The sequence below is a fragment of the Salmo trutta genome, chromosome 33 (genome assembly GCF_901001165.1).
Source record: "Salmo trutta chromosome 33, fSalTru1.1, whole genome shotgun sequence".
NCBI classification, from domain to species: Eukaryota; Metazoa; Chordata; class Actinopteri; order Salmoniformes; family Salmonidae; genus Salmo; species Salmo trutta.
Genome location: NC_042989.1, coordinates 39968943 through 39988001, shown reverse-complemented (window position 1 = coordinate 39988001; position 19059 = coordinate 39968943). Strand labels below are relative to the sequence as shown.

General features: G+C 44.0%; 1 protein-coding gene and 1 long non-coding RNA gene across 7 annotated transcripts in view; one reads left to right on the top strand and one right to left on the bottom strand.

Annotated features, from left to right (window-relative positions):
- The window catches only part of pacs2 (phosphofurin acidic cluster sorting protein 2), a 114940-nt gene extending 98464 nt beyond the window's left edge, over window positions 1–16476 (bottom strand). For 2 of the 6 annotated variants that reach the window (XM_029730926.1, XM_029730928.1), the window contains exon 1: window positions 16102–16469. In XM_029730926.1, the coding sequence (XP_029586786.1) occupies window positions 16102–16217 (116 nt within the window). In that variant the 5' untranslated portion in view covers window positions 16218–16469. Of the gene's footprint in view, window positions 1–16101 lie in introns of all 6 variants that reach the window. The other 4 variants (XM_029730927.1, XM_029730929.1, XM_029730930.1 and 1 more) reach the window with 4 other exon arrangements.
- A 135-nt stretch (window positions 16477–16611) lies between these two features.
- LOC115172997 (uncharacterized) lies at window positions 16612–17146 on the top strand. Its single transcript, XR_003871528.1, has 2 exons — window positions 16612–16763; window positions 16981–17146. It is a non-coding gene; the product is annotated as an uncharacterized LOC115172997 (long non-coding RNA).
- Window positions 17147–19059: the final 1913 nt, after the last annotated feature.

Below are 19059 nucleotides of genomic sequence, written 5' to 3'. Positions count from 1 at the left end.
TAATTAGATTGGTTCAACAATGGGCCCATGCCAAATGGCATCCTATTCTGTATAATGTACTACTTGTTAGTTCACTATATAAATATATATATAATAGGGTGCCAATTGAGACACACAGTGTCTTATCACTCTCCCAACAGTAATTCCCCTTCAGACAAAAGGTTCCTCCTCATGTCAGCTAATCCTTAATTGCTTGTCACTCTGGAGTATGAGATCGTTAAATACTCAGATGATAATTGAATGAGTTCCAGAATAAAAGTTGTTGAGAGTCAAACAAGTACCTTAACTGGTGCAATTAACCTTCCAAAAGCAACCAGGCTCTCTCAAAGTTCAAGCCTAAAAATCACTCATTTTTACATACAATTACATTTTTTACTTGGACACTACAGAAGACTCTCTAGCCTGCCCTGGTCTCAGATCTGTTGGTGCCATGTCTTATGGTCATTGTCACGTCAAACAGGAGTTTGACAAGACAGCACAAATAGACTGGGACCAGGCTAGCAGGGGTCTGTGATGCCAGAAGACAGCCTGGGACCAGGCTAGCAGGAGTCTGTGATGCCAGAAGACAGCCTGGGACCAGGCTAGCAGGAGTCTGTGATGCCAGAAGACAGCCTGGGACCAGGCTAGCAGGGGTCTGTGATGCCAGAAGACAGCCTTGGACCAGGCTAGCAGGAGTCTGTGATGCCAGAAGACAGCCTGGGACCAGGCTAACAGGGGTCTGTGATGCCAGAAGACAGACTGGGACCAGGCTAACAGGGGTCTGTGATGCCATAAAACAGACTGGGACCAGGCTAACAGGGGTCTGTGATGCCAGAAGACAGCCTGGGACCAGGCTAGCAGGGGTCTGTGATGCCAGAAGACAGCCTTGGACCAGGCTAGCAGGAGTCTGTGATGCCAGAAGACAGCCTGGGACCAGGCTAACAGGGGTCTGTGATGCCAGAAGACAGCCTGGGACCAGGCTAGCAGGGGTCTGTGATGCCAGAAGACAGACTGGGACCAGGCTAGCAGGAGTCTGTGATGCCAGAAGACAGCCTGGGACCAGGCTAACAGGGGTCTGTGATGCCAGAAGACAGCCTGGGACCAGGCTAGCAGGGGTCTGTGATGCCAGAAGACAGACTGGGACCAGGCTAGCAGGAGTCTGTGATGCCAGAAGACAGACTGGGACCAGGCTAGCAGGAGTCTGTGATGCCAGAAGACAGCCTGGGACCAGGCTAGCAGGGGTCTGTGATGCCAGAAGACAGACTGGGACCAGGCTAGCAGGAGTCTGTGATGCCAGAAGACAGCCTGGGACCAGATTTGGAGAGTTTCTCCCATTCTTCTCTACAGATCCTTTCAAGCTCTATCAGATTGGATGGGGAACTTCGCTGCACAGCTATTTTCAGGTCTCTCCAGTGGTGTTCGATCAGGTTCTGGCTGGACCACTCAAGGACATTCAGAGACTTGTTTCCGAAGCCACTCCTGCGTTGTCTTGGCTGTGTGCTTAGGGTTGTTGTCCTGTTGGAAGGTGAATCTTCGCCCCAGTCTGAGGTCCTGAGCGCAGAGCGCTCCGTTAAATTTTCCCTCGTTACTGACTAGCCTCCCAGTCCCTGCCGCTGAAAAACATCCCCACAACATGATGCTGCCACCACCATGCTGCACCGTAGGGATGGTGCCAGGTTTCCTCCAGATGTGACGCTTGGCATTCAGGCCAAACAGTTCAATCTTGGTTTCATCAGACCAGAGAATCTTGTTTCTCATGGTCTGAGAATCTTTAGGAGCCTTTTGGCAAACTCCAAGCGGGCTGTCATGCCTTTTACTGAGGAGTGGCTTCCATCTGTTCAATCTACCATAAAGGCCTGATTGGTGGAGTGCTGCAGAGATGGTTGCCCTTCTGGAAGGTTCTCCCATCTCCACAGAGGAACTCTAGAGCTCTGCCAGAGTGACCATCGGGTTCTTGGTCACCTCTCTGACCAAGGCCCTTCTCCCCCGATTGCTCAGTTTGACCGGGCAGCCAGCTCTAGGAAGAGTCTTGGTGGTTCCAAACTTCTTCCATTTAAGAATGATGGAGGCCACTGTTCTTGGGGACCTTCAATGCTGCAGACATTTTTGGTACCCTTCCCCAGATCTGTCCCTCGACACAATCCTGTCTCGGAGCTCTACGGACAATTCCTTCGACCTCATGGCTTGGTTTTTGCTCTGACACGCACTGTCAACTGTGGGACCTCAAGTGGACTACAATCAAGTTGTAGAAACATCTCAAGGATGATCAATGGAAACAGGATGCACCTGAGCTCAATTTCCAGTCTCATAGCGAAGACTCTGAATGCTTATTTAAATAAGGTATTTCTGTAAAAAAAATATATATACACATTTGCAAAAATGTATAAAATAACTGTTTTTACTTTGTCATTATGGGGTTGTGTGTGTAGATTGATGAGGATTTTTATTAAACTAACAAAATGTAAAAAAAAGTCAAGTGGTCTGAATACACTATACACCCTGAATCTATACTGAATATAATATGAATGGTGAGGTCTGGAGGCAGCACATAAACTACCAGTATAATATGAATGGTGAGGTCTGGAGGCAGCACATAAACTACCAGTATAATATGAATGGTGAGGTCTGGAGGCAGCACATAAACTACCAGTATAATATGAATGGTGAGGTCTGGAAGCAGCACATAAACTACCAGTATAATATGAATGGTGAGGTCTGGAGGCAGCACATAAACTACCAGTATAATATGGATGGTGAGGTCTGGAGGCAGCACATAAACTACCAGTATAATATGAATGGTGAGGTCTGGAGGCAGCACATAAACTACCAGTATATCCACTATTGTTTATGGCAGCGTCTCAAATGGCATCTTACTCCCTACATCGTGCAGAGGGCCCGTAGGCCTCTGGTTAAAAGGAATGCATAGTATGTCTCAGCTCTATCAGTTAAAACAGGGTTTGCTGCCTGCTGCCATGTTGGCCTTGACTTGTGATTGGACTAGAGCGGAAGGAAACCCCTGGAAAACCCAAACGCAGAACAGGAAACGGAAAACACACATGAATGGCGTGGACGGTGTTGTATAAATGGACATAGAACACAGGCTTACACATTAAAACAACACTGCGATGCATATCAAAAGACTGGATATAGTGACAAGGCAAAAACAAAAATACTGAATACAGGAGATATTGTATTTCTAAAAGGAAGGAGTTAACAGGTGAAAATAAAAATGAGAAGAGTGAGTGAATGAGGAGATGGAACGAAGGCAGGCAGCCAATAAGGCACGGCGGCGACGCAGGCAGCCAATAAGGCGTGGCGGTGTTGTGCAGTGACGCTTAGTAGAGTCAGCTGAAAGCAGGATTGATCGGCCTGCAGCGAGAGAGGGTATCAAAGCACATCAGGAGGGGTGACGGGCGGACAGCTGCATCCCAAAGGGAACCCTATTCCCTATATAGTGCCCTATTCCCTATTTAGTGCACTACTTTAGACCAGAGCCCTATGGGTGAGGCAGATATGGGTCCTGGTCTAAAGTAGTGCACTATATAGGGAATAGGGCTCTGGTCTAAAGTAGTGCACTATATAGGGAATAGGGCTCTGGTCTAAAGTAGTGCACTATTGTGACGTTCGTTGTAAAGGGTAGACCAAGGCGCAGCGTGAGTTGGGTTCATCATATTTTATTTAACGGTGAACCAGCAAAAAACAAAACAATAAACAACACAACGAACGAAAAGTCTTGCAGGCTACTAACAGCTATACAAAAACAAGAGCCCACAACTGAAAGTGGGAAAAAGGGCTGCCTAAGTATGATTTCCAATCAGAGACAACGATAGACAGCTGCCTCTGATTGGAAACCATACTAGGCCAATCAAAGGGGGAAGAAAAAAAAACATAGAAATATAACACATAGAATGCCCAGCCCATGTCACACCCTGACCTAACCAAACAGAGAAAAAAAACGTCTCTCTCAGGTCAGGTCGTGACAACTATATAGAGAATAGGGTCCCTTTGGGACGCAAACCAGTAAGGTAACGGTTGCTCTCGCCAGCCCTGTCCTGTCTGCCCTCTAGGACCTGCAGTCTCAGCAACCTGGGGTGTGTGTGTGTGTGTGTGTGTGTGTGTGTGTGTGTGTGTGTGTGTGTGTGTGTGTGTGTGTGTGTGTGTGTGTGTGTGTGTGTGTGTGTGTGTGTGTGTGTGTGTGTAAGTAACTTGGGTGGGTAGTCATGGTGGTGTTGGATATCTCTTATATAACAGCAGCAACACTTACTGAATGACTGACACATTCCAGCAGTTACATCATCTTCTGGACACTAAACCATGACATCATACATCTCTACGGTCTAGTAATCCTTCACATGGCATTCTAGTAGTTAGATATACTTCACATAGTATTATAGTAGTTAGATATACATAGTATTATAGTAGCTAGATATACATCACATGGCATTCTAGTAGTTAGATATACATAGTATTATAGTAGTTAGATATACATAGTATTATAGTAGCTAGACATACATAGTATTATAGTAGCTAGATATACATAGTAGTTAGATATACACAGTATTATAGTAGTTAGATATACTTCATAGAATTATAGTAGTTGGATATACATAGTATTATAGTAGTTAGATATACATAGTATTATAGTAGCTAGACATACATAGTATTATAGTAGTTAGATATACACAGTATTATAGTAGTTAGATATACACAGTATTATAGTAGTTAGATATACTTCATAGAATTATAGTAGTTAGATATACATAGTATTATAGTAGTTAGATATACATAGTATTATAGTAGTTAGACATACATAGTATTATAGTAGCTAGATATACATAGTATTATAGTAGTTAGATATACACAGTATTATAGTAGTTAGATATACTTCATAGAATTATAGTAGTTAGATATACATAGTATTATAGTAGTTAGATATACATCGTATTCTAGTAGTTAGATATACATAGTATTATAGTAGCTAGATATACATAGTATAATAGTAGCTAGATATACATAGTATTATAGTAGCTAGATATACATAGTATTCTAGTAGTTAGATATACTTCATAGTATTATAGTAGTTAGATATACATAGTATTATAGTAGTTAGATATACATAGTATTATAGTAGTTAGATATACATAGTATTATAGTAGTTAGATATACAGTATTATAGTAGTTAGATATACACAGTATTCTAGTAGTTAGATATACTTCATAGTATTATAGTAGTTAGATATACATAGTATTATAGTGGCTAGATATACACAGTATTATCGTAGCTAGATAAACACAGTATTATAGTAGTTAGATATACATAGTATTATAGTAGTTAGATATACACAGTATTATAGTAGTTAGTTCAAGCATCTTCCTCAGCTCGGGGATACTACACCATGTCTAGCACACATCATTCACTAAAACAATGAATTATAGGACATCTATGGGCTGGTTAGCCTTCATTTTGAAGAAAAACATCAACAATGCTACCCATTTAGCTGACTGCTGCCAGCACCACCACCAGACTGCCATTCGTCCTACTCTACATTCCCTGTGCGGTGCGATCGGTGCGAGGGAGCTGCAGGAAAAGGGGACAAAGAGCCGAGTGTTCAGATACCCGGGGCTCCAAGGGTAGCGTCCCAAACGGCACCCTATTCCCTATGTAGTGCACTACTTTTAACCAGGGCCCTAGTCAACAGTAGTGCACTACGTCGGGAACATGGTGCCATTTGGTACGACGGTAAAGTGACATCTCAGCATTCTCAGACCTCCAACACACAGGACAGAATAGGACTGTTAGTCAGCCTACTGGGGCCAGCTGCTGCTGTTCAAGGGCCCACTCAACCCCTCTGTCTCAACACACACCCTGCTCTGTGTGTCAGGGGGTCACACACAGGGTTCACTACAGCACACACACACACACACACACACACACACACACACACACACACACACACACACACACACACACACACACACACACACACAGGGTTCACTACAGCACAGCACACACACACACACACACAGGGTTCACTACAGCACAGCACACACACACACACACAGGGTTCACTACAGCACAGCACGCACGCACACAAACACAAGGTTAGAGCGTTGGACCAGTAACCGAAAGGTTGCTGGATCAAATCCCCGAGCTGACAAGGTAAAAATATGTCGTTCTGCCCCTGAACAAGGCAGTTAACCCACTGTTCCTAGGCCGTCATTGAAAATAAGAATTTGTTCTTAACTGACTTGCCTCGTTAAATAAAGGTTAAATAAAAATACACACAGGGTTCACGGCAGCACAGCACTACTGATCACACAGCACTACTGATCACACAGCACTACTGATCACACAGCACTACTGATCACACAGCACTACTGATCACACAGCACTACTGATCACACAGCACTACTGATCACACAGCACTACTGATCACACAGCACTACTGATCACACAGCACTACTGATCACACAGCACTACTGATCACACAGCACTACTGATCACACAGACAGACTACTGATCACACAGCACTACTGATCACACAGCACTACTGATCACACAGCACTACTGATCACACAGACAGACTACTGATCACACAGCACTACTGATCACACAGCACTACTGATCACACAGCACTACTGATCACACAGCACTACTGATCACACAGCACTACTGATCACACAGACAGACTGTTCAGACAGACAGCACTACTGATCACACAGACAGACTGTTCAGACAGACTGTTCAGACAGACAGACAGACCCATCAGACAGACAGACCCATCAGACAGACAGACCCATCAGACAGACAGACCGATCAGACAGACAGACCGATCAGACAGACCAATCAGACAGACAGACTGTTCAGACAGACAGACAGACCAATCACACAGACAGACTGTTCAGACAGACAGACCAATCAGACAGACAGACAGACCGATCAGACAGACAGACTGTTCAGACAGACAGACCGTTCAGACAGACCGATCAGACAGACCGATCAGACAGACAGACCGATCAGACAGACAGACCGATCAGACAGACAGACCGATCAGACAGACAGACCGTTCACAGACAGACCGTTCACACAGACAGACAGACAGACCGTTCAGACAGACAGACCGATCAGACAGACAGACCGATCAGACAGACCAATCAGACAGACAGACCGATCAGACAGACACAAACACAGCTCTGCAGTAGAGTACAGAACAATATTTATGTCAAGGAATCAAGGGCCTAAGGAGAACAATCCAGTGTCGTGTACGAATGAAAGCCTCTTCTGACTAAGTGACCAGGTCAGTGGAAAGTGGTGACAGCCAGATGAAGTAGAAGTGACAGTTCCTGTCAGCTATTCTCCTGTTGCCTATAGGCTAAGAATCACTCAGAGTAAACCAATGATGAAGCCTGAATGTTTCATGAGCTGAAATAAAGAGATCCAAAAAATGTTCCGTACACGCAAAAACCTAAAACTATTGAGCATAAATTTGAATATATACATTTACATTTTAGTCATTTAGCAGACGCTCTTATCCAGAGCGACTTACAGTAGTGAATGCATACATTTTTTCTCCGTACTGGTCCCCCGTGGGAATCGAACCCACAACCCTGGCGTTGCAAACACCATGCTCTACCAACTGAGCCACACTGTTAGTGAGCATTTCTCCTTTACCAAGCTAATTAAACCACCTGACAGGTGTGGTATATCAAAAAGTTGATTAAACAGCATGATTACACAGGTGCACCTTGTGCTGGGGGGGACAATAAAAGGCCACTCTAAAATGTGCAGATTTGTCACAAAACGATGCCTCAGAGGTCTTAAGTTGAGGGAGCGTGTAATTCACATGCTGACCGCAGGAATGTCCACCAGAGATGTTGCCAGAGAATTGAATGTTAATTTCTCTACCATAAGCCACCTCCAAAATCATTTTAAAGAATTTGGCAGTACGTCCAAATGGACTCACAACCGCAGACCGCATGTATGGCATCGTGTGGGTGAGCGGTTTACTGATGTCAACGTTGTGAACAGAGTGCCCCATGGTGGCGGTGGGGTTATGGTATGGGGCAGGCAAAAGCTACGGACAACGAACACAATTGCATTTTATCTATGGCAATTTGAATGCACAGAGATACCATGAAGAGAACCTGAGGCCCATTGTTGTGCCATTCATCCACCGCCATCACCTCATGTTTCAGCATGATAATGCACGGCCCCATGTTGCAAGGATCTGTACACAATTCCTTGCGGCTGAAAACATCCCAGTTCTTCCATGGCCTGCATACTCACCAGACATGTCACCCATTTGAGCATGTTTGGGATGCTCTGGATCGACGTGTACGACAGCGTGTTCCAGTTCCCGCCAATATCCAGCAACTTCATATCCAGCGCTGCATGAGGCAACTGATGGTCACGCCAGATACTGACTGGTTTTCTGATCCACGCCTAGTGCTGTGGCGGTCACAAAATTTCACCAGCCAGTGATTGTCAAGCAAATAACTGTAGGTCTCAATGTAATTGACCGTTAAATTCACACTTAGCCTGATGTGGACCTTTGGAACATCTACATTTTTTAAAGAAGTCTAATAAATCCATGTAATATAGCCTTCACCTTCACAATAAATACATTTATTTTAGACAGGTCTAAAGAAACATGATATGAAAAACAGAATAGCATATTCTGAGTTGTCCTTATGTTAGGGTCCTGATCTGGCTATGCCAAATGGCTGTGGGGCTACACTAGTTCATTTAGCAGACAAGATTTGCTTAGAATTTTATACTATTTTATAGTATGAAAAATACAATTCAACAAAGCTGAATAGAATAGAAAGGATATTTTCTCCAAACGATTTGAGGGAGTGCGCACATGCAGATATTCTGTGTTGAGCGGTTAACATAGAAACAGGTACTCCTATAGGCTTAATTTAGAGTTATTAATGTAACTTTAGTTCTACAAACGTTGAGCTATATGTTTAGATGTTGAATACATTGTAAGGCTGCATGATGAGACTAATGATGATTTGAAGATAGTCCCATGAAAGACATGACCTCTACTTTGTTTTTTGCACAGGCTGTACACACTTCATCAGTCTCTCATTCACAATTTGACAAGCACTTGATAATGCCTAGAATTTCACGGCGGCATCCCCTTTGTGTGGCCGTAATGCACCCTAAAAAAAATCCATGCCTTTTGTGGCCAGTGGCCCTTTTGCCCTTGGCCTGGAGTGCTGTGTTGTGTCCTTCTCCCCGAGTGCTGCGCGTTCCGAAGCACCTCTCACTCACATGGCTCTCCACATGGCTCTCTCCTTTCTCACAGGCTACAAGTGAAGACAGACACATCGCGGACTCAACTGTGCGCATCCTTATCCAATTCCAAGCTGCATATTGAAGATATTGGAAGAACATTTACATTTCGTCAGCCAACAAGAAGAGTAGGCCTAACGAACAGCAAAAGCCTATGTCAATCTACTATCCCCCATAGTACAAAATTTGACCTATTCTGTTCTGTGTGAGAAATAAATAGTCTGGGACAGTTGTGGGATGCGATAGATCACAAATTAATACAACCACTCGCATAAAAAAAAAAAAACATTTTTATGCAATGTGGCTGACGCAACAGATCAGATTTAGCTTAAAACGTTGATAAACTATTAGGCTATTTTTTCACATTATAAGCGCAGCAATACGAACACGGCAGCAGGCTATAAGCGTGAATGTTCCATTAGCAGAAAACACCATTATCAAAAGTGACTGCAAATGCAATTATCCATGTAATGCTTTTATTATAAAAGGTGAATTTTTATGCATTTTTAAACTTGAAACTCACACGCTGCTTATGTACGCCAGTTAGGCTCTACACTCCTTGTAAAGCGGATTAATGTGCTTAATTTTAAGAAGTTATTTGGCCACTTTAGTTGTGATACAAACTTTGTCAAAACATATAGGCTACATGAGGGTTAGGCTACATGAGGTGTGCGACTATGATTCGAAAAAGTAGCACACAAAAAAAACAAAAGGGCTTTCTCTTATGCTGGGCATCATTCAAAAGTGAGAATATATCATTAGGCTAATATTGTCACCCATCTTTTTATTTTATTTAACTAGGCAAGTAAGTTAAGAACAAATTCTTGTTTACAACGACGGCCTATTCTGATTTACAATGACAGCCATCAGACTATTCTTAATTTAATCTTGTCTTTACATATACTAAATAATATATATGTGTGAAATTTGTTTTGATTTAGAATGGGCCATTATGTCTGTCCTTGTCTCGAAACAGGGACAGCGGGAAAATAACACGTCATCTATGCACTTAAATAGCGAATGGAGGACGCTTTTCCTCGTGGTTCATTTTCATGCCAGCCAGGTAGGCTATACTCCTGTTGTAAAGAGAAGCAATGTGCTGAATATTAGGCAAGTTGAGAAATAAATATAGAAGGCCTAGCCTACAGAAACCTGATGGGATCCTCCTCTTTTTAATAGAGGCCATCACTCCCACAATTGCAGAGCTGATAGAAATGTTGAGCAACATGAACTCATCGGCTCTCATGAAGTGTTTGATTCGATTTTCGATTACATTGATGTAAGAGTGCTGAGTACCAGACAGTTATTAATTAAGCAAGTTCGGTAGTCTATTAATGACCATGAGAAGCATCAGAGCTTGGAAAAGCCTAATTACCGTGACTAAACGGTACAGAATTTGACTGCCTTCATGACTCGTGACAGCCGATGTGGCAGTAACACGGTCACTGCAACAGCCCTATCCACAGCCCTACCTTTTTTTAAGGTATCTGTGAACAGATGCATATCTGTATTCCCAAGTCACGTGAAATCCATAAATTAGGGTCTAATGAATTTATTTCAATTGACTGTTTTCCTTATATGGATTGTAAACTCAGTAAAATCATTGAAATTGTTGCATGTTGCGTTTATATTTTTTTTATTCCAGTATAGTTTAGCGCAGATAATTAACTACAATGACCATAATCCATTGCGCATCTACTTGTCCGGTCTGTTTTGGAGCAGACACAAAAACGGAGAGAAGAGTGAAGAATGAGCGATGGAGAGGGATAGAGAGCCAGTTGCTTGATTGATAGTTGGTATTCAGCATAGGCAGCAGCTCTATAGAGATGAGATGATGACTTGGAATGAAATAATAAAGTCATTGAATAAAACTAATGTAATACGCAGAACAACCTCAAAAAGCAGGGAAGTCCCTCAGATCTTTGTTCTATTAAAAAGACTCAGTGTCATGAATAAAGTCATATTACCATACAGGCCTATAGAGTCAGGGTACTGTTATACAGGCCTATAGAGGCAGGGTACTGTTATACAGGCCTATAGAGTCAGGGTAATGTTATACAGGCCTATAGAGTCAGGGTAATGTTATACAGGCCTATAGAGGCAGGGTACTGTTACACAGTCCTATAGAGTCAGGGTACTGTTATACAGGCCTATAGAGGCAGGGTACTGTTATACAGGCCTATAGAGGCAGGGTACTGTTATACAGGCCTATAGAGTCAGGGTAATGTTATACAGGCCTATAGAGTCAGGGTAATGTTATACAGGCCTATGGAGTCAAGGTACTGTTATACAGGCCTATGGAGTCAAGGTACTGTTATACAGGCCTATAGAGGCAGGGTACTGTTATACAGGCCTATAGAGGCAGGGTACTGTTATACAGGCCTATAGAGGCAGGGTACTGTTATACAGGCCTATAGAGGCAGGGTAATGTTATACAGGCCTATAGAGTCGGTACTGTTATACAGGCCTATAGAGTCAGGGTAATGTTATACAGGCCTATAGAGGCAGGGTACTGTTATACAGGCCTATAGAGGCAGGGTAATGTTATACAGGCCTATAGAGTCGGTACTGTTATACAGGCCTATAGAGTCAGGGTAATGTTATACAGGCCTATAGAGTCAGGGTACTGTTATACAGGCCTATGGAGTCTAGGCAGAGTCCCAAATGGTACCCTATTCTCTACACCTTTCACCAGGGCCCATAGTGCACTACTTTTGACTAGAGCGAGCCCTATGTAAGAAACAGGATACCATTTGGGACAAGAGGCCTAGCTTGAAGAGAGGAGCAGAAGCTGAGTTGCAGAGAGAGAAACATAAGAGAGGTGGATCAATACAGAGTCACACTGAGTGGCAGTTCGATTCACACTGAACCAGTCCCGCGTGTGTCAATCTAACTCTAAATCAAGTCTCTACCGTAACTGTATTTGAAAAATCTAGTGCAGATAAGCAATCTAACGACACTACCTATAGCTTCCTCTTTTGACAAAATACGTTGCTTGTAGATCAGTGAAAAATAAAAAATAGTTTAAAAGGTTTAAAAGGTATAATATGTAACTTTTTTTTGGGGGGGGGGGGCAACCTGACAAAATTCACATAGAAATGTAAGTTATAGATCTGTCATTTGTATTGTAAGCCAGTCTAAGAAGCAGTAGATCTGTTCTACGTGAGCCATTTCTATACTTCCCATTCTTAAGTTTAATTTTTGCATCTTTTCCTTTTGGTTTTGTACACCAGCTTCGAAAACTGTTGAAAATACAATATTTCTGGTTACGGAAAATATACTTCCACAGCGGATTAGATGGTGCAATGATTCTCAACACAATGACTGCTTGTTTTGACACATAAACTGAACTTGGGCAAACTATTATAAATTTTAGCATCCAGGAAATGGCAGAGAGATTTCTGCATAGTGAACCTTTAACAGGATGAAAGAAAGCTATGACATTTCACCAACATGTTTGTTATCGACGTCTCACAGAGCATGATATTGATTAGCCTACGGGTATGCATGTCCAATGGAAGTCATGTGTAATACAGAAATTACTCTCAATTGACCCCAAGATAGTGTCATGAAGAAGTTATGGGTCAGAGAAGAGAGACCAAAAGGAGATCAACTTTACAAAGGCTGTAAAAAAAAATTTTTTAAAACATCCGATTTTCAAGAATGAACTCTGAAAATGATGCCAAGGGTTTACTAGTATACAATCCTAAACACACGCAGGGTGAATAATGTCCTGTAAGCAGATGAATACAGTGAAGTGTCTGCACTGTACTTTAGTACAATGAAGGCCTGCCTGGATAAAGCCATGAAATTATAAAACAGCTTCTAGGACCAAGTGTTGCTGAAAGTCATTCAGCTTTATCGGAGAAACAAGCTGTCGAACCAAATGGCACTCTGTTCCCTATGGTGTAGTACTGTTCACCAGGGATCTGGTCAAAACTAGCGCACTGTGTCGGGAATAGTTAGGGTGTCATTTGGGATGCAATCAGTGTTCAAGAGATTTCTGCTAAATCATTCTGTTTGTTTCAATATTTAGATTGAGTTTTGGAATCCATATTCCTGTTCTGCCATTGGACTAGGCCTATATTCCTGTTCTGCCATTGGACTAGGCCTATATTCCTGTTCTGCCATTGGACTAGGCCTATATTCCTGTTCTGCCATTGGACTAGGCCTATATTCCTGTTCTGCCATTGGACTAGGCCTATATTCCTGTTCTGCCATTGGACTAGGCCTATATTCCTGTTCTGCCATTGGACTATGCCTATATTCCTGTTCTGCCATTGGACTAGGCCTATATTCCTGTTCTGCCATTGGACTAGGCCTATATTCCTGTTCTGCCATTGGACTAGGCCTATATTCCTGTTCTGCCATTGGACTATGCCTATATTCCTGTTCTGCCATTGGACTAGGCCTATATTCCTGTTCTGCCATTGGACTAGGCCTATGTGACACAATAAGGTGCCTGAAGAAAGAAATCAGAATCCCTTGATTATGTTCTCCCTTGTTGCAGCACCAGACTACGTCGTGTGACACTGGCTTTATGGTTTCAGAGGTCTGTGTTACCTTGGCCCTCCAGTGAGCTACCAACCCTAGCCTGGCTGGTGGTCTGTGTTGTCTTGGCCCTCCAGTGAGCTCTCACCCCTAGCCTGGCTGGTGGTCTGTGTTGTCTTGGCCCTCCAGTGAGCTCTCATCCCTAGCCTGGCTGGTGGTCTGTGTTACCTTGGCCCTCCAGTGAGCTCTCACCCCTAGCCTGGCTGGTGGTCTGTGTTGTCTTGGCCCTCCAGTGAGCTCTCACCCCTAGCCTGGCTGGTGGTCTGTGTTGTCTTGGCCCTCCAGTGAGCTCTCACCCCTAGCCTGGCTGGTGGTCTGTGTTGTCTTGGCCCTCCAGTGAGCTCTCACCCCTAGCCTGGCTGGTGGTCTGTGTTACCTTGGCCCTACAGTGAGCTACCACCCCTAGCCTGGCTGGTGGTCTGTGTTGTCTTGGCCCTCCAGTGAGCTCTCACCCCTAGCCTGGCTGGTGGTCTGTGTTGTCTTGGCCCTCCAGTGAGCTCTCACCCCTAGCCTGGCTGGTGGTCTGTGTTGTCTTGGCCCTCCAGTGAGCTCTCACCCCTAGCCTGGCTGGTGGTCTGTGTTGTCTTGGCCCTCCAGTGAGCTCTCACCCCTAGCCTGGCTGGTGGTCTGTGTTGTCTTGGCCCTCCAGTGAGCTCTCACCCCTAGCCTGGCTGGTGGTCTGTGTTACCTTGGCCCTACAGTGAGCTACCACCCCTAGCCTGGTGGTCTGTGTTGTCTTGGCCCTCCAGTGAGCTCTCACCCCTAGCCTGGCTGGTGGTCTGTGTTACCTTGGCCCTCCAGTGAGCTCTCACCCCTAGCCTGGCTGGTGGTCTGTGTTGTCTTGGCCCTCCAGTGAGCTCTCACCCCTAGCCTGGCTGGTGGTCTGTGTTGTCTTGGCCCTCCAGTGAGCTCTCACCCCTAGCCTGGCTGGTGGTCTGTGTTGTCTTGGCCCTCCAGTGAGCTCTCACCCCTAGCCTGGTGGTCTGTGTTGTCTTGGCCCTCCAGTGAGCTCTCACCCCTAGCCTGGCTGGTGGTCTGTGTTGTCTTGGCCCTCCAGTGAGCTCTCACCCCTAGCCTGGCTGGTGGTCTGTGTTGCCTTGGCCCTCCAGTGAGCTACCAACCCTAGCCTGGCTGGTGGTCTGTGTTGTCTTGGCCCTCCAGTGAGCTCTCACCCCTAGCCTGGCTGGTGGTCTGTGTTGTCTTGGCCCTCCAGTGAGCTCTCACCCCTAGCCTGGCTGGTGGTCTGTGTTGCCTTGGCCCTCCAGTGAGCTACCAACCCTAGCCTGGCTGGTGGTCTGTGTTGCCTTGGCCCTCCAGTGAGCTACCACCCCTAGCCTGGCTGGTGGTCTGTGTTGTCTTGGCCCTCCAGTGAGCTCTCACCCCTAGCCTGGCTGGTGGTCTGTGTTACCTTGGCCCTCCAGTTAGCTCTCACCCCTAGCCTGGCTGGTGGTCTGTGTTGTCTTGGCCCTCCAGTGAGCTCTCACCCCTAGCCTGGCTGGTGGTCTGTGTTACCTTGGCCCTCCAGTGAGCTCTCACCCCTAGCCTGGCTGGTGGTCTGTGTTACCTTGGCCCTCCAGTGAGCTCTCACCCCTAGCCTGGTGGTCTGTGTTGTCTTGGCCCTCCAGTGAGCTCTCACCCCTAGCCTGGTGGTCTGTGTTGTCTTGGCCCTCCAGTGTGCTCTCACCCCTAGCCTGGCTGGTGGTCTGTGTTGTCTTGGCCCTCCAGTGAGCTCTCACCCCTAGCCTTGAGGAAGCAGGCAGCCATCAGTAAGGCTGGTTTCACCACCAGGTTTCCCTTTACCCTAAATAACATCTGATTTCGTCTTCAGAAGATGTTTTCATGTTTGGCATGACAACAACCATAAGTGGTGAAGAATAGCCAACTCTCATGGTCCCGGAAATGCCAGCCATATGGTCCAAACCTTCAAACTCAACTAGGTGGGTGGCATCCATCTCTGTTTGAAACTCATTGGTCCTGGGACAAGGCTACTGGCTAAACTTTGGCAGAGAGTGTAGGCCTACAGCAGTGGTAAGCTAGCTAGCCATTTAACTTAGGAAGAAACGTCCAATTGAATAGGATAGTAATTATCTAACATTTAGTCACACAGTCAATGCAATGGGGCTGGCTGTTCTTGTGATGCGACAATATTAAAAACCATCACTGCAGCTGTATTATCCATCAGAGCAAACTGCCTGCTTGTCTAATCTAAGCACTATCAAGTATGTCAAAGTATAGATGGCTGTGGGAACAAGACAAGGAACACGACTTACCTCGGGATGCAACTCGGGGACGATCCATCTATTTCCCATGTGGCGAACAGGTTCATCGGTACGGGTCTGTTGAGCGCCCCGCCACCGAAGCTCAACCGGCCACTTCTCTCCGCCATGGTTCGTTATGAGTCTGCCTAAACCGTCCACACGAACCGAAGCGGTACAAAATATATACCTATCTGAATAAATAAAATTTAAAAAATGAATTTGTCTTGAAGTGCGTTGGTCAAAAAAATATATATAATGTCAAATGTTTTTTTTTATTAAAACAGTTCTTCATGCGATGAAATTCGTACAATGTGGAGTTAGTGCAGCAGGTTGTTCCGGACCAAATGCTCCCATGTCAGAGTCGCAGAGAACTGCGGTACTTTGCTCCCACCGCCACCCCCAGGAAACCACGTCATGGCTGGCTATGGACGCTGCCATTCTTCAGACCAGGACACAAGGCTGGCGAGGTGGTATGCAAAGCAATGTCCTTCAACCTACATGCACAAATATGTTTCCCCCAACAACAACAAAAATGATGTATCATTTACAATGTATATGAATAGATGTATTGTTATCTATTCTTGAAGGCTCTGAAACAAGCGGAGTTACTACAAGCACACGAACATGCTGCATCTTCACTCGTCTCCGAGCAACCGACTAGGTGCGGTCTGCAGGTAAACCTTCTCAAAAATGGACTTTTGGTTTTTTGCTGCTCCCAAGATTAGTGCATAATATTTTTCTGCATTAACGTCAGCCCATGAAATGTGTAAAAAAAAAAAATATTTTTTAAATGGTATCATTGAAGATTGTCTATACATATATAAACATCATTGTGATCATCATGTTTTTTTTTTTTTACTTCGGGTAACATCGACTAACATCGGACCGAAGGAGTCTGACGTTACATCTTCTGACGAAGGACCTTCCGTCCATCTTCTGTTTAAAGGGCGAACTGGCTCAGGAAGACAAATCAACGAAATACTCCATTTAAAGGTGAATCTTTTCTAAGTCACGTTACCCTCTACTTTCATATCACATCAAAATAATTTCAGAAATGTATATATATTTTTTTAAATACACACTTATTATACACCAGTGGAGGCTGGTGGGGGGGGTTATAGGAGGACGGGCTCATTGTAATGGCTGGAATGGAATCAATGAAACAGAGTCATAATATGTGGTTTCCATATGTTTGATGTGTTTTTAATACCGTTCCATTTATTCTATTCCAGCCATTACAATGAGCTCGTCCTCCTATATCTCCCCCCACCAGCCGCCAATGCTGTACATTGTTTTTAACTGGTTTTAACACAGTTGCAGCAGACAGTATTTTTCAGTGACAACATGTTTGTGTCGTCTGTCTTCCTTTTAAACACACAGGTGTTTGTAGACACAGATAGCTAATTAATACAGCACAGGTAGTCCACTCTGTCTTCTGTCTGTTGTCTGTAAACAAGCGCTGTAACACAGAGATATGGCCGTGTGGGAACTGTAACCCTATTAAAGTCAGTATCCATTTAAACTTCAGGGTTTTTGGGGGGGTGGGGAGATTTCTCGCTAATATGAAAGATAAGGTCCTTATGCTTCCAAAACCGTACCGCAAAGCGATGCGTGTTAATGTTTAAGACCGAGCACCAAGCGTCAAATCATTGATTCTTTCACACGCCCTTGACTGCAATTCACAATGTCCACAGCCTTTAAATGTTCTTCTGTTTTTCTGTCTTATTGGATCATGTTGTCAGGCATGGTTTGTCTGACAGATGTTATTTCTATGTAAAATATTCTGTAACAAGTTGTTTTTGTGCTCAATGGTGGATCTATTCATAATTAAAGACATCTTCGTCCAATGATTTATGTGTAATGAGTCATGATGAAGGACTAGGGGTTAACCCTTGACGATTCTGCGTTCTAATTTACTGGGTGCTTTGTTGCAGAAATGTAAAGTTTACAAGACAAACAGAAAAGAGCAGGCTGGACTGTCTGACTTTGGACATATGTACTGTATATACACACCATTGATTGGGACTGTCATACAGTTACTTTCCCCCCCATACATCATTTACAAGTTTTCTTTGTATGACCTTGAGGAATCGACACTAATTTTGTGGGAGCTTATTTTCCATTGACAAGATAGTTACTAACAAGAGAAACAGAAAGAGAGCTTTTTTTCCCCCATAGAGGCAATAATGGGTTACCTGATTCATATTTATGCAGGCCAATTCAAATGAGGCAACAAAAAAACCGAACAATCTAAATCATTTCACCAATGCTTCATTTACATTGTATGTAACAGTGACACAACTCCAGTAAATGCATTGATTTGAGACAGCTTCATGCCATCATTACCACTTCAGAGATTGATTTTTTCATTGAACGTTCAGTCTACACTTACAGCTCAATTATGCCACCTAGTGGTATATTTAAGCAATAAGGCACGGGGTGGGTGTGGTATATGGCCAATATACCGCATGATGCATTGCGGAGTGCCTGGACACAGCCCTTTAGCCGTGGTATATTGTCCATATACCACAAACACCCTGAGGTGCCTTATTGCTATTATAAATATACCACAGCTGTCAGCCAATCAGCATTCAGGGCTCGAACCACCCAGTTTATAAATCGTGATACAGTATGCAGTTGTAAAATACAGTATTTATTTTTGAAATTGCAGATTGTATTCCTAAAATACTTCATATTACTTTGCACAGATCTTTTTTTTTTTTACCTTTATTTTGACAGGATGTCATATAGAATAAAACTTTATTGTCCATCAAGGATGGACAGTATTTCATTGGCATCACCTTACATTAAAAAGATTACATACACATGCATTCTCACATCCCAAACATTCCACCATACTGTATAACCTAACAACATATAGGACATTAATACATTCCCTCACAATTGTCCGCTGCCCCAACTGCACTAGATAGATAAGTACATATACCGATACAATTTACGTTGCATTTA